The sequence below is a fragment of the Lepus europaeus genome, chromosome 5, assembly GCF_033115175.1.
Source record: "Lepus europaeus isolate LE1 chromosome 5, mLepTim1.pri, whole genome shotgun sequence".
Lineage (NCBI taxonomy): Eukaryota > Metazoa > Chordata > Mammalia > Lagomorpha > Leporidae > Lepus > Lepus europaeus.
The window spans coordinates 3,061,991-3,075,243 of NC_084831.1; the positions used below are offsets into that span (position 1 = coordinate 3,061,991).

Genomic DNA, 13,253 nt, shown 5'->3' on the forward strand with positions numbered 1-13,253 from the left:
CCGAGTGCGGGAAAAGCCAAGAGTGGTACCCATCATGTTTCTGGCTTCACAGTTTTACCTGTCAGTCCTCTGTCTTTACCCAGCGTTCATGAGGCCTGCCTTGGGGATGACAATGGAATTGTGGGCGGGGATCCAGGCCCAGCACGGACGGTGTTGACTGTGTGGCCGTGGAAAAGCCGCCTGCCCTCTCTGACGAGAGCTGGGAAGTGTGGGACCAGACGAAGGCCCCAGCTTCAGTAATTCTCACCGCCCCCCCAGCACCCAAGGCCAGACCCAGCCCCTCCCTGGTGGGCCCAGGGGCTCCCAGCGGCTTAGGCCCCTGCCCTCTGAGCAATGCCAGCCACACATGGCTACCGTTTAGGACACCGTGGCTCCTGGACTATGTGGTGACTCCTCTGGAGAACAGCCAATGAACAAAAGAAACAGCACCCAGCCTCCCATCGACAGGGAACACAGATACAAACAAGGCGTCTCTCTTTGAAAACATCCTTGCAGCTGTGATAGGCAGAAGCCCGTATCCCATAAATTACGGCGGCACGTGGAGCCAGGTGCCCTCCCGTCCTCGGCAAGCGCAGGCCTCCACCTGGCCGGGCCCACCTGCAGCCAGCGCAGCGGCACCAAGTCCCCTCTGGGCGCTGGCATCTGAGGGAACACGAGGGTCAAGAACGCACACTGAGTCAGAACTGGGCTAAAACACTGGCTCCGGGGCCGGCACTGTGGCGTAGCAGGTACAATGCCAGCATCCCATACGGGTACAGGTTTGAGTCCCTGCTGCTCCACTTCCAATCCAGCTCTGTGCTATGGCCTGGGAAAGCAGTAGAAGATGGCCCAAGTCCTTGGGCCCTTGCACCCATGTGGGAGACCCAGAAGAAGCTCCTGGGTCCCGATTCCAATAGGCCCAGTTCTGGTCATTGCAGCCATTTGGGGAGTGAAACAGTGGATGGAAGACTCTCTCTCTCTCTCTCTCTCTGCCTCTGCCTCTCTACAACTCTGCCTTTCAAATAAACAAATTAATCTTAAAACACACACACACACACACAGGCTCTGGTCATTGTCAATGTGACCCTGGGCCTGGCATTAGGTGCCTGGAAGCACCTAGTCAGGTCTCCTGAAAGCAAGGAGGAGGCTGAAGACTGTGGCCTCCAGATTCGACCAGCAGGAGGAGGCCGTGAGCACCCACCTGCAGGGAGGAGGCCGCCCACCTGCAGAGAGGAGGCCGAGCGTGCAGACCTACAGGGGGAGGCCACGAGCACCCACCTACAGGGAGGAGGCTGCCCACCTGCAGGGAGGAGGCCGCAAGTGCAGACCTACAGGGGGAGGCCACGAGCACCCACCTACAGGGAGGAGGCCGCCCACCTGCAGGGAGGAGGCCGCGAGTGCAGACCTACAGGGGGAGGCCACAAGCACCCACCTACAGGGAGGAGGCCGCGAGTGCAGACCTACAGGGGGAGGCCACGAGCACCCACCTACAGGGAGGAGGCCGCCCACCTGCAGAGAGGAGGCCGCGAGTGCAGACCTACAGGGGGAGGCCACGAGCACCCACCTACAGGGAGGAGGCCGCCCACCTGCAGAGAGGAGGCCGCGAGTGCAGACCTACAGGGGGAGGCCACGAGCACCCACCTACAGGGAGGAGGCCGCCCACCTGCAGAGAGGAGGCCGAGAGTGCAGACCTACAGGGGGAGGCCACGAGCACCCACCTACAGGGAGGAGGCCGCCCACCTGCAGAGAGGAGGCCGCGAGTGCAGACCTACAGGGGGAGGCCACGAGCACCCACCTACAGGGAGGAGGCCGCCCACCTGCAGAGAGGAGGCCGCAAGTGCAGACCTACAGGGGGAGGCCACGAGCACCCACCTACAGGGAGGAGGCCGCCCACCTGCAGAGAGGAGGCCGCAAGTGCAGACCTACAGGGGGAGGCCACGAGCACCCACCTACAGGGAGGAGGCCGCCCACCTGCAGGGAGGAGGCCGAGCGTGCAGACCTACAGGGGGAGGCCACGAGCACCCACCTACAGGGAGGGGCAAGGCTGCAAAGACAAAGCTACACAGACACCTGGCTCCTGTGCCGTGGCCCCTCGGTCCCTGGGGAGTGCCTTTCAATTTTCCACCCTTTCTACCTAAGTTTCAAAGTTAAGACTTCTTTATTGTAAGAAAGTAAAGTTTAATGTATCCAAGTCTGTGTTGCTGACCTCACAGCTTTTGGTTAAGGGGCTCTCAGTGACGGGAGACACAGAACAGCTCCCCTCAGCCCAGGAGCAATGGTAGAACAGGCACAGGGCTGGCCGGGCAAGGGTGGGGGCTGCTGTGGCTCAAATGTCCCTCCCCCGCCCTGGCGCTCCTCCCTCCATCCCTCCTCCCTCCCTCGCCAAGCGGGCACGGCTGGGGCTCAGGACTGTGCTGCAGATCCTGCAGTGACACCACCCGGTCCCTCCCCAGGGACACCACAGGTGGGGATGGAGGCAGACGAGCAGCAGCCACCACAGGGCCACGGGGCCACGCCCTGACCCCCGTGGAACCAGAGGACCAGGCTGAGGAATCAGGGGAGCCTGCACCTGCATGCTGTACCAGCCCCTCCCCCACCCTCAGGAGCACCTGGAGAGTCGGGGGGGGGGGCGCACAGGCACACTCTGGGGGGGCACAGGCACACTTTGGGTGGTGCACAGGCACACTTTGGGGGGCACAGGCACATTCTTGGGGGGGAGCACAGGCACACTCTCGGCGGTGGGGGGGGCAGGTTAGCGATCTCCCCCTGCACACAGAGCACACAGCAGGGGAGGCGCAGAGGAGCCAGCGGGCCGCTCCCGGAGGGCTGTGGCTGCAGCTGGAATCCAGGGCGAGCGGCTCCGCGGGAGCAGGAAAAGTGGAGACTTTAAGACTCGGGAGCTGACGACAGTGCCCCTCCTCCACACCGCCTCCCAGCGGCTGGCGGGAAGATTCTCAGGACACAGCTCTCCATCGCCCCTCTAGGGTCCCCATCGTGTGGCAGGGATGGCCTGGGGAGCAAGCCCAGGGAATATGGAGAGTAGCGGGGCCTGGGGTTAGCGACAGGCACGCTCAGAGTGGGCTGAGCCCAGCCAGAACCAGAAAAGCCCAATTCACCCAACTCCACTGCATAGCCCAGCCTCTGCGGGGCCCTGAGGGGTGAGGCAGGCCTGGCACCTGCCCCAGGGAACTCCCGCCAGCACCCTGGAGCGGCCGCAGCAGCATCCCCACGGGGTCTGTTTGCAGGAGACCCTGACAACCAGTGTGAGCTGTGCGGACACGGGGCAGACAGCTCGCGCAGCAGAACCTGGACTGATGGGAAGCAGAGACCGTGGCTCCGGTTCTAGATAGCGAGGCAGAAGCCGAGCCCCAGTCCGGGGCGGCTGGGGGGCCACGGCCCTTGCGTCCCGCAGGGAGCCCCTACCTTCATCGGGACGCCCACGGACCCGAGCAGGAGCAAGGAGTCCCCGTCCCAGACGTCCAGCTGCAGGACCTGCGCGGCCAGGTAGTGGACAAACCAGCGCTGCTCCCCGGGCTTCAGGAACTCGGGGTCCACCGTGTACTTCAGCTGGAAGCCGGGCGCCCCTGCAAGAAGCGAGTTCCAGAGTAATTGGAGTCATTTGTCATCTTTAGACTTTGTAGAGATTCCTGCTCTGGTCATGATTACTAATTCCTGCTTCCGTCACGGCCACTGTTAATAAACACATTAATCAAAAACATCCACATTAACAAAACGAAGAGTCGTGTCTACAGGACCACATCTCTCCCCACGTGTACAATAAGCTCCTCCCAGAATGAGATTTATGGCTCTCACCAAGTCCTTGTAAAACAGTGCATGATGGATGGCAACAAGGCCTGAGGAGCCTCTCTGGGGACTTTAATATTCTGGACACAGAATTTAGGGGGAACGTAGTCTACTGCTGCTGTCAACAGCGTGACGCCCCCCTCCTTCCCTCCCTCCCTCCCTGTCTCTCTCTGTCTCTCTCTCTGTCTCTCTCTCTCTCTCTCTCACACACACACACACACACACACAGGAAGCACTCAACCTGACAAGGGGCTGAGACCACACCAGACCCCCCACCTGCCCTGGCGTGGGGCAGTGTCATCTCCAGGGGTGTGGCCAGTCCTCTCCCCGGAGCCCACTCGGCGGAGGGGAGCTGGACCCCAGCCCCAGCCTCCTCTTCTCAGGAGGCATTACCATTCATCCTAAATCAGAAAAATGCCACCGAAACGGCCATCAGAGAACACGCAGGGAGCAGAAGGTGGGGAAGCACACTCCAACATTTCCCCTCGTCCGTCAGTAACAGCAGCAGTGGTCACGCAGCCCTGAACTCCGGGCCAGGGGCAGCTGTGCACACGGCCCCACGCTGGGCTGGGCTCCAGGCAGGCTTCGGCCACAGGTCCGCTCCACCCCATCCAGCCAGCCCAGTCCCTGGCTGGCCCAGACCCACATCCTGTCTGCTCTCCTCAGGACCAAGGCCAGGGCCAGGGCTCTCAGTGGAGCAGTGAGCACGGTGGGCCGGGACAGGGACACAGCCTGAGACGTTGGGCTCCTGGGGTGCGGAGTGCAGGGCCCCAGCAGGGGCTCCAGGGGAATGAACAGAGCTTCAAACAACAGCGCACAGGTGCAGAGGCAAGTGAGGGACAGGGACGAAGAGCACGGCCGAGCTGGCGACACACGGGCCGTGATGGCGGGCACACCCCCAGCACGGCAGCAGCGGGGGCCACGGCACACTGACATGTGGCCGTGATGGCGGGCACACCCCCAGCCCAGCAGCAGCAGGGGCCACAGCACACCGACGTGTGGCCGTGATGGCGGGCACACCCCCAGCCCAGCATCAGCGGGGGCCACAGCACACCGACACGTGGCCGTGATGGCGGGCACACCCCCAGCCCAGCATCAGCGGGGGCCACAGCACACCGACGTGTGGCTGTGATGGCGGGCACATCCCCAGCACAGCATCAGTGGGGGCCACAGCACGCTACCCACAGCTCCCGCCATGGCCAGCTCTGAGGACGTGGAGTGGTGCGGCCGTGCCTGCACAGTGGCCGTCCCTCCAGTTGCTCTCTGCACCCCCGCCTCACCACTCCTCTGCTACAGACCACTCACTGTGGCCACCCTCAGCCCCTCCCAGCACCTCCCAGCACCCTGCACAGGGCGACGTGGGAGAATGGGACAGACAGGGGCCCTGCCCGTACAGCACTCAGGGGCTCGGGCTCGGTGGGGAGACCCATGCTGAACCCACAGCCAAGGGTACCCCGAGCGCCCACGCCTGGCCCCTGCTCCGGCACAGTCCGGCCCTCGACTCCTCCCACTGCAGGCACAGACCTCTGCACTCCCGGTCCGGCTGAGACCAACGGCTCCTCAGTAGCCACCCTGGAGCCCGGGCTCCCCACGTCTACATCGTCCAGCAGCGCCTCTGCCCCGCTCAGAAGACCGAGACGGCGCCGTCCACCAACTGAACTCAGCATGGAGCCTGGGGGCAGTGGCACCTTCCGCCTTCACAAACTTCATTCCCGGCTGGAACCCCGACTGCCTCCCGACCCGGCCCACTCCAGCTCCAAGCTGGGAGGGGGGAGATGCTCTTTCCGCAGGCGGGCGACCTCTTGCACCCCCTCCTCAACCCCCACCTCTCAGGATCCCACACCGTCTGCTCCGTGCAGGCGCCCACCGTGTCCTCGGACGACAGCAACTGTGGTCCCCACACCCACAGCTCACGAAGGACGCGCAGCAGCCGTGGGCAGATGGGCACCAAACAGCTGAGATATGTGCAGATGCCAGACGTCCACAGACGACGACGGATGAACCACTCTGCTCCCGAAGGCAGCGCCAGGGAGCAACAGACATGCAGGCTCCAGAAGCTGGGCTGAGGTCTGGGAGGCCACGCACGGGGGGACACACCTAACCTGGACCCTGGGCTGTGGGTGGACACACCTAACCTGGACCCTGGGCTGCGGCTGGGAGGCCACACAGGCAGACACACCTAACCCTGAGCTCCATGACACAGAGTGCACCTCTCACGTGCCCTCAGACCAGTAACAAGAACTGGCCATTTACTGGGCCACAAAGAAAACCTAAACAGACTCCATGAAGTGGAAATAAGACAAGTGATATTCTCTGATCCCAATGCAGTAAACTAGAAATCACTGTAAACCTTTTATTAAAAAATCAAATTCACAACGTACAAATAGCTCCGTCCAAGGGCGAGCAGAAAGCAGCAATGACGGAGACAGCACTCATCTGAGTCAGCGAAACACAAATGAGCAACCGAAGGACTGAAGGCGGAGTTACAGAGCGGGAGGCAGAGACGTCTTCCAGCCGCTGGGTCGCTCCCCAGATGGCCCCAACAGCTGGAGCTGGGCCAGACCAAAGCCAGGAGCCAGGAGCTTCTTCCAGGTCTCCCACGTGGTGCAGGGGCCCAAGGACTTGGGCCATCGTCCACTGCTTTCCCAGGCCACAGCAGAGAGCTGGGTCAGAAGTGGAGCAGCCGGGACTTGAACCGTCGCCCATATCGGGTGCTGGTGCTGAAGGTGGAGGCCTAGCCTACTACCCCACAGGACCAGCCCCTCAATCTGTAAGTTTAACAGAACTCTAAGAAGCCAACACCCTCCTGCCACAGAAAACTAACCACGTGGGAATGCCAGCCAGGCTGACACCTGACACAGCAGGAACACCGTGGATGACAGGTGCGACGCTGAGCCCCAGGCCACACCCTGTGTGAGCCAGGAACGGTCTGCATGGTATTTGTTGGAGGAGGAGGAGGAGGAGTCGTCAACAGAGGTCATACATGACCCAGAAGCCTAAAATATTTACCGTCCATCCGTTAAGACCCGACAGTTGGTCTGATGGAACAAAACGGAAAGTCCACAAGTATTTCTTTTTAAGAGGTGGTAGACGCTAGCGGGTGTCTCGAGTCACCCGGGAGAGGCGGGGTTGTCAGCAGACGGCAGTGGGTTCCACAGCTCCCACCACGCGGCAACGTCGGCTCCAGGTCCGTCAGAACCCTGAACGCAAGCACGGAGCCTGCAAGTCCAAAGAAAACACGGGACCGGCACAGAAAAATAAGAAACTAATGAAAACTCTAAATCCACGCTAGAAAGAGACCCAGGAAGAAGGCACCCAGGCCTGGCCTGCAGGAAGCACCAACTCTCGGGGGCACCACCTCCTCAGAGAAACGGCCAGACCCAGCCCGAGGCAGGGGAAGCACAGGACGAGCTGGGACGCCGGGACGTCCCAGAGGCTCCCAAGGGCTCCCCTGGCCAGACGAGCGAAGACGTGTGCACCAAACACAGGAGTGGGATCTGGCAGGACAGCTAAGACCCCACGTGGACACCCACCTCCCACGACAGAGCGCCTGGATTCAAGCCCCGCCCCACTTCTGATTCCAGTGTCCCATGAACGCACGTCTTAGGAGACAGCAATGGACGGCTCAGGCACCTGGGTCCTGTCACCCGCGCGGGAGATCTAGACTGAGCACCGACACCTGGGTCCTGCCACCCGTGCGGGAGATCTAGACTGAGCTCCGGCACCTGGGTCCTGCCGCCCGCGCGGGAGACCTAGACTGAGCTCCGGCACCTGGGTCCTGCCGCCCGCGCGGGAGACCTAGAATGAGCTCCGGCACCTGGGTCCTGCCACCCGCGCGGGAGATCTAGACTGAGCTCCGGCACCTGGGTCCTGCCGCCCACGCGGGAGACCTAGACTGAGCTCCGGCACGTGGGTCCTGCCACCCGCGCGGGAGACCTAGACTGAGCTCCGGCACGTGGGTCCTGTCGCCCGCGCGGGAGATCTAGACTGAGCTCCGGCACGTGGGTCCTGCCGCCTGCGCGGGAGATCTAGACTGAGCTCCGGCACCTGGGTCCTGCCGCCCGTGCGGGAGATCTAGACTGAGCTCCGGCACGTGGGTCCTGCCACCCGCGCGGGAGACCTAGACTGAGCTCCGGCACCTGGGTCCTGCCGCCCGCGCGGGAGATCTAGACTGAGCTCCGGCACCTGGATCCTGCCGCCCGCGCGGGAGACCTAGACTGAGCTCCGGCACGTGGGTCCTGCCACCCGCGCGGGAGACCTAGACTGAGCTCCGGCACCTGGGTCCTGCCACCCATGCGGGAGACCTAGACTGAGCTCCGGCACCTGGGTCCTGCCGCCTGCGCGGGAGACCTAGACTGGGCTCCGGCACGTGGGTCCTGCCACCCGCGCGGGAGACCTAGACTGAGCTCCGGCACGTGGGTCCTGCCGCCCGCGCGGGAGATCTGGACTGAGCTCCGGCACCTGGGTCCTGCCACCCACGCGGGAGATCTAGACTGAGCTCCGGCACCTGGGTCCTGCCGCCCACGCGGGAGACCTAGACTGAGCTCCGGCACGTGGGTCCTGCCGCCCGCGCGGGAGATCTAGACTGAGCTCCGGCACCTGGGTCCTGCCACCCGCGCGGGAGACCTAGACTGAGCTCGGCACCTGGGTCCTGTCACCCGCGCGGGAGACCTAGACTGGGCTCCGGCACCTGGGTCCTGCCGCCCGCGCGGGAGATCTAGACTGAGCTCGGCACCTGGGTCCTGCCAACCGCGCGGGCGATCTAGACTGAGCTCCGGCACCTGGGTCCTGCCACCCGCGCGGGAGACCTAGACTGGGCTCCGGCACCTGGGTCCTGCCACCCGCGCGGGAGATCTAGACTGAGCTCCGGCACGTGGGTCCTGTCACCTGCGCGGGAGATCTAGACTGAGCTCCGGTCTCCTGGCTTCAGTCCCAATGCTTGCAGATATTTGAGAAGTGAACCAGGGGATGGAAGGTCTGTCTGTCCGTCTCTGTGTCCCTCTCTTTCAAATAAATAAAAAACTAATTTAAACAGGCTTTAAATAGTAATAATGTATAATAACACAAAGCATCAATAGGGGCCGGCGCTGTGGCACAGCAGGTTAAAGCCCTGGCCTGCAGTGCCGGCATCCCATATGGGCACCGGTTCCAGTCCCAACTGCTCCTCTTCCCTTCCAGCTCTCAGCTATGGCCTGGGAAAGCAGTAGAAGATGGCCCAAATCCTTGGGCCCCTGCACCCACGTGGGAGACCTGGGACAATCTCCTGGCTCCTGGTTTCAGATCGGTGCAGCTCTGGCCGTTGTGGCCTTCTAGGGAGTGAATCAGCAGATGGAAGACCTCTCTCTGTCTCTACCTCTCTCTGTAACTCTGACTTTCAAATAAAATAAATCTTTAAATAAAAGCATAAATAGAAACCCAAGAGATGACAACGATACCCAAAACACACACACACAGAAACCTGACAGCTACAGCCTCGGCAGCCAGCACAGGAGGGAACCACAACCACACCACCTTCTCACCACCTTTTGCCGACAGCAGGAAGGTGTTCTGCACCTGCCTGTCTCCCGCGGGGGCGTGCACAGGGTCATCCCCGGTCAACAAGGGAAAACCCTTTCACAGGATGGCAGCAGATGCCGGGAGACCCAACAAGACGGAGAGAAAAGCTACCCAGTGAAGTTCCGATGGACACAACAGTTACTACAGGAGCTCGCGGGGAACAAGCTGTTGGGGACAAGGGTCTGCATGGCCCCCAAAAGTCTCCTTCAGCGCCAAGGGAAAAACTCTGCTCAGGAAACACGGAGAGACGGTCTGAGGCGTGTGCTGCCCGAGGGCCCCATCCACACACACAGCCCCGTCCACACGTGTGTACCCTCCAGCCGTGACCCCCACAGGTAACCACTACCGGGGCTGAAGCAACAAGGCGAGCACAACCCAGGAACCGGCCACAGACACGGCACATGGGACGCTCCACAGACGACTCGCTCGGCTTCCTCAAGCAGCCAGCGTCTGGAGAAAGACAGCGGGAGACGGTTCTGGATGAAACAGGTCATCAAGGCCACACCGCAGGAACCTGGACGGAGTCGAGCGCCAGACCAGAAAGGCGCGCGGGGAAGCACGGCGACTTCACCGTGGGCCTGGCTGCCGTCCTACATGTGCTGTGTGCCTGTGTGAGGTCCACAGAACACAGAGCTAACAGGTGTTCATTTGGGTCCCAAAGAATCTGAAACTCGTGCACAGCTCCCCCACCGCATGCACCTTTGGTGAACTTGGTGAAGACTCCTAGTAGAAAGGGATTTCAATGTTTTGCACCAAATAAACTTATCTTCACTTCCTACCCCATGAACATTCTGCATTGTTAGCCTCGAGATGCCTGCGGCAAGTGGAGCGGTGCAGGGGACCAGGCCTGCAGCCGCGGCGCCAACAACGGGGGGGGGGGGGGGGCGGGTAACTAAAGCCAGCATCCCACCACACGCCAGCACGAAGCCCGCAGCTGGCGACACGAGGGACTGGGGTCCACTCAGGAGGAGCCAGGCCAGGCAGGACTGCACGGCACTGTGGAGCTGGATCCCGGCTGCGTGGGCCCGGCGGGCAGGCAGGCAGTGCTCCTCGGGTCAGTGCCCCGGCTGACCCAGGACTCAGCGACTGCACTCTAAGGAAGATCGTGCTAGACAAGACCCAAGAGGGACAAGACAGAAACACAAGCCCAGGCCAGAAGCAAACACTGTAAAAAGGAAAGACGTAGAGGACGGGGACCAGAGCAAGCACCAAACCACCACTCCTGGAAAAAACCAGATGACAGGAAGACATGCTGCTCAGAACCCCAACCACCACATGTACTGGGAGCCAGCCCAGAGGGCACACGGCTGCCCCAGCCCCCAGGGCACACGGCTGCCCCAGCCCCACAGGGCACACGGCTGCCCAGCCCCCAGGGCACACGGCTGCCCCAGCCCACAGGGCACACGGCTGCCCAGCCCACAGGACACACGGCTGCCCAGCCCCACAGGACACACGGCTGCCCCAGCCCACAGGACACACGGCTGCCCCAGCCCACAGGGCACAGCTGCCCCAGCCCCCAGGGCACACGGCTGCCCCAGCCCCCAGGGCACACGGCTGCCCCAGCCCCCAGGGCACACGGCTGCCCCAGCCCACAGGGCACACGGCTGCCCCAGCCCCCAGGGCATGGCTGCCCCAGCCCACAGGGCACACAGCTGCCCCAGCCCCCAGGGCACACGGCTGCCCCAGCCCACAGGGCACACGGCTGCCCCAGCCCACAGGGCACAGCTGCCCCAGCCCACAGGGCACATGGCTGCCCCGCCCCACAGGCCACAGCTGCCCCAGCCCCCCAGGGCACGGCCGCCCAGCCCCCCAGGCCGTGGACTCCAGAGCCTCAGTTCTGACCGCTGTAGTTTCTCTCCTGCTGCGCCAGGGAGGCAGGGCTTCCGCGCGAGCCTGCAAGGGCTCTGCCGAGACAGCAGCGGCTCAGATGCTGCCTCCTGGGAGCAGCTCTGCCTCCGGACAAGGCCCGACCCGGACAGGCTCGAGCCTCACCCACACGGACAGCCGAGTCCCTGCAGCACCACCTGGACTTGAGGACGCCACTGCACCCAGGGAGCCGACTCGGGGGCTGGTGGGCGTGGGCCGGGGCTCGCAACAGAGATCAGGAGCCTCTGCCCAGCTCACAGAGACAGAAATGCATTCCAGGTGATTCTAGACCTAGGTGTACACAGGAAAAATTAACACAAACTGGCCGGCGCTGTGGCTTAACAGGCTAATCCTCCGCCTTGCAGCGCCGGCACACCAGGTTCTAGTCCCGGTCAGGGCTCCGGATTCTATCCCGGTTGCCCCCCTTCCAGGCCAGCTCTCTGTTATGGCCCGGGAAGGCAGTGGAGGATGGCCCAAGTGCTTGGGCCCTGCACCCCATGGGAGACCAGGAGAAGCACCTGGCTCCTGGCTTCGGATCAGCGCAGCGCGCCAGCCGTGGCGGCCATTGGAGGGTGAACCAATGGCAAAAGGAAGACCTTTCTCTCTGTCTCTCTCACTATCCACTCTGCCTGTCAAAAAAAAAAAAAATTAACACAAACTCCCAGAATTATCTTTAAGACCTAAGGAGACAAACTACTTGTCTGTGCAGTGTACACTGTGGTTATGGGAACGGCTTGCCTTTCCATCCCGGAAATCATGGCTTTTGGTCAACGATCGTTTTTCCATTAAAATTAAGTCATTTATCATTGTTTTCCTTTTTATATTTTTATTTGTTTTGTTGATCTTAGAGGTAGAGAGAGGAGAGAGACAGAGAGAGCTCCCATCCGTTGGTTCCCTGTCCAAGTACCCACAAGAGCTGGGCTTGGACCAGGCCAAAGCCAGGAGCCGGGAACTCAGCCGGGGCCTCCCAGTGGGTGGCAGGGACCCGACTCTGTGCGCCATCGCCTGCTGCTCCCCAGGTGCACATCAGCAGGAAGCTGGAGTGGGGAGTTGGAGCCAAGACTCGAACCCAGGAACTCTGGTGCGGGACGGGCGTCCTAAGCGGAGTCTTAACCGCAGCTCCAGGTCCTGCTCCTGGCGTGACGTCTCCACAACACAGGCACAGCCGTGGACGTCTCCACGACACGGGCACAGCGTGGACGACTCCACAACACGGGCACAGCGTGGACGTCTCCACAACACGGGCACAGCGTGGACGTCTCCACAACACGGACACGCCATGGGCGTCTCCACGACACGGGCACGCCGTGGGCGTCTCCACAACACGGACACGCCGTGGGCGTCTCCACAACTGTTGGGTCTTAGTCCACCCGTACAAGGATGGACTGGGTCCGAGGAAAGGTAAGTGCGCGCCGCTCGCCCGTTCCCCAGCCTCCTGGTCCCGGAGACAATCAGACGCAGCGGGGAGCCAAGTCTAGCAAGGACTCATTTACTTCCTGAGAAACAGAACCTTTTATAGCACAAAACTGCAGAGTCATTGGGGCAGGGCTAAGGACCAGCCAATCACTTTACACAGTCACCTTACGGGGGGATTTCTATAGGACTAGCCCTATGTCTATACACTTGTTACTAGTTTTGTTACCTCCCCGGATGTTGCGCAGCCAATTAGCTTTAGTGGTAAACAACTTTGGATTCCGCCCATCTTACTTCCTCTGGGCGCCATCTTACTTGGCTCCGCGTGGCTTCGTTCCGCGCAGCTCGGGCAGGGGCACCCTGGAGCAGCTGCGCATGCGGAGCCCCCGGGCCGGGCCTGGCCTGGCCTGGCCACGCTCATGCCCCACACACAACACGGGCACGGCCGTGGACGTCTACACGACACAGGCACAGCGTGGACGTCTCCACAACACGGGCACAGCGTGGACGTCTCCACGACACGGGCACGGCCGTGGACGTCTACACGACACAGACACAGCGTGGACGTCTCCACAACACGGACACAGCGTGGACGTCTCCACAACACGGGCACAGCCGTGGACGTCTCCACGACA

General features: G+C 62.2%; 1 protein-coding gene across 5 annotated transcripts in view; it reads right to left on the bottom strand.

Annotated features, from left to right (window-relative positions):
- NPHP4 (nephrocystin 4) overlaps window positions 1-13,253 on the bottom strand; it is a 120,726-nt gene that overhangs the window by 22,306 nt on the left and 85,167 nt on the right. For all 5 annotated transcript variants that reach the window (XM_062190336.1, XM_062190335.1, XM_062190334.1 and 2 more), the window contains one exon: window positions 3,403-3,563. In XM_062190336.1, coding sequence (XP_062046320.1) covers window positions 3,403-3,563 — 161 coding nt within the window. The remainder of the gene's footprint in view (window positions 1-3,402; window positions 3,564-13,253) is intronic.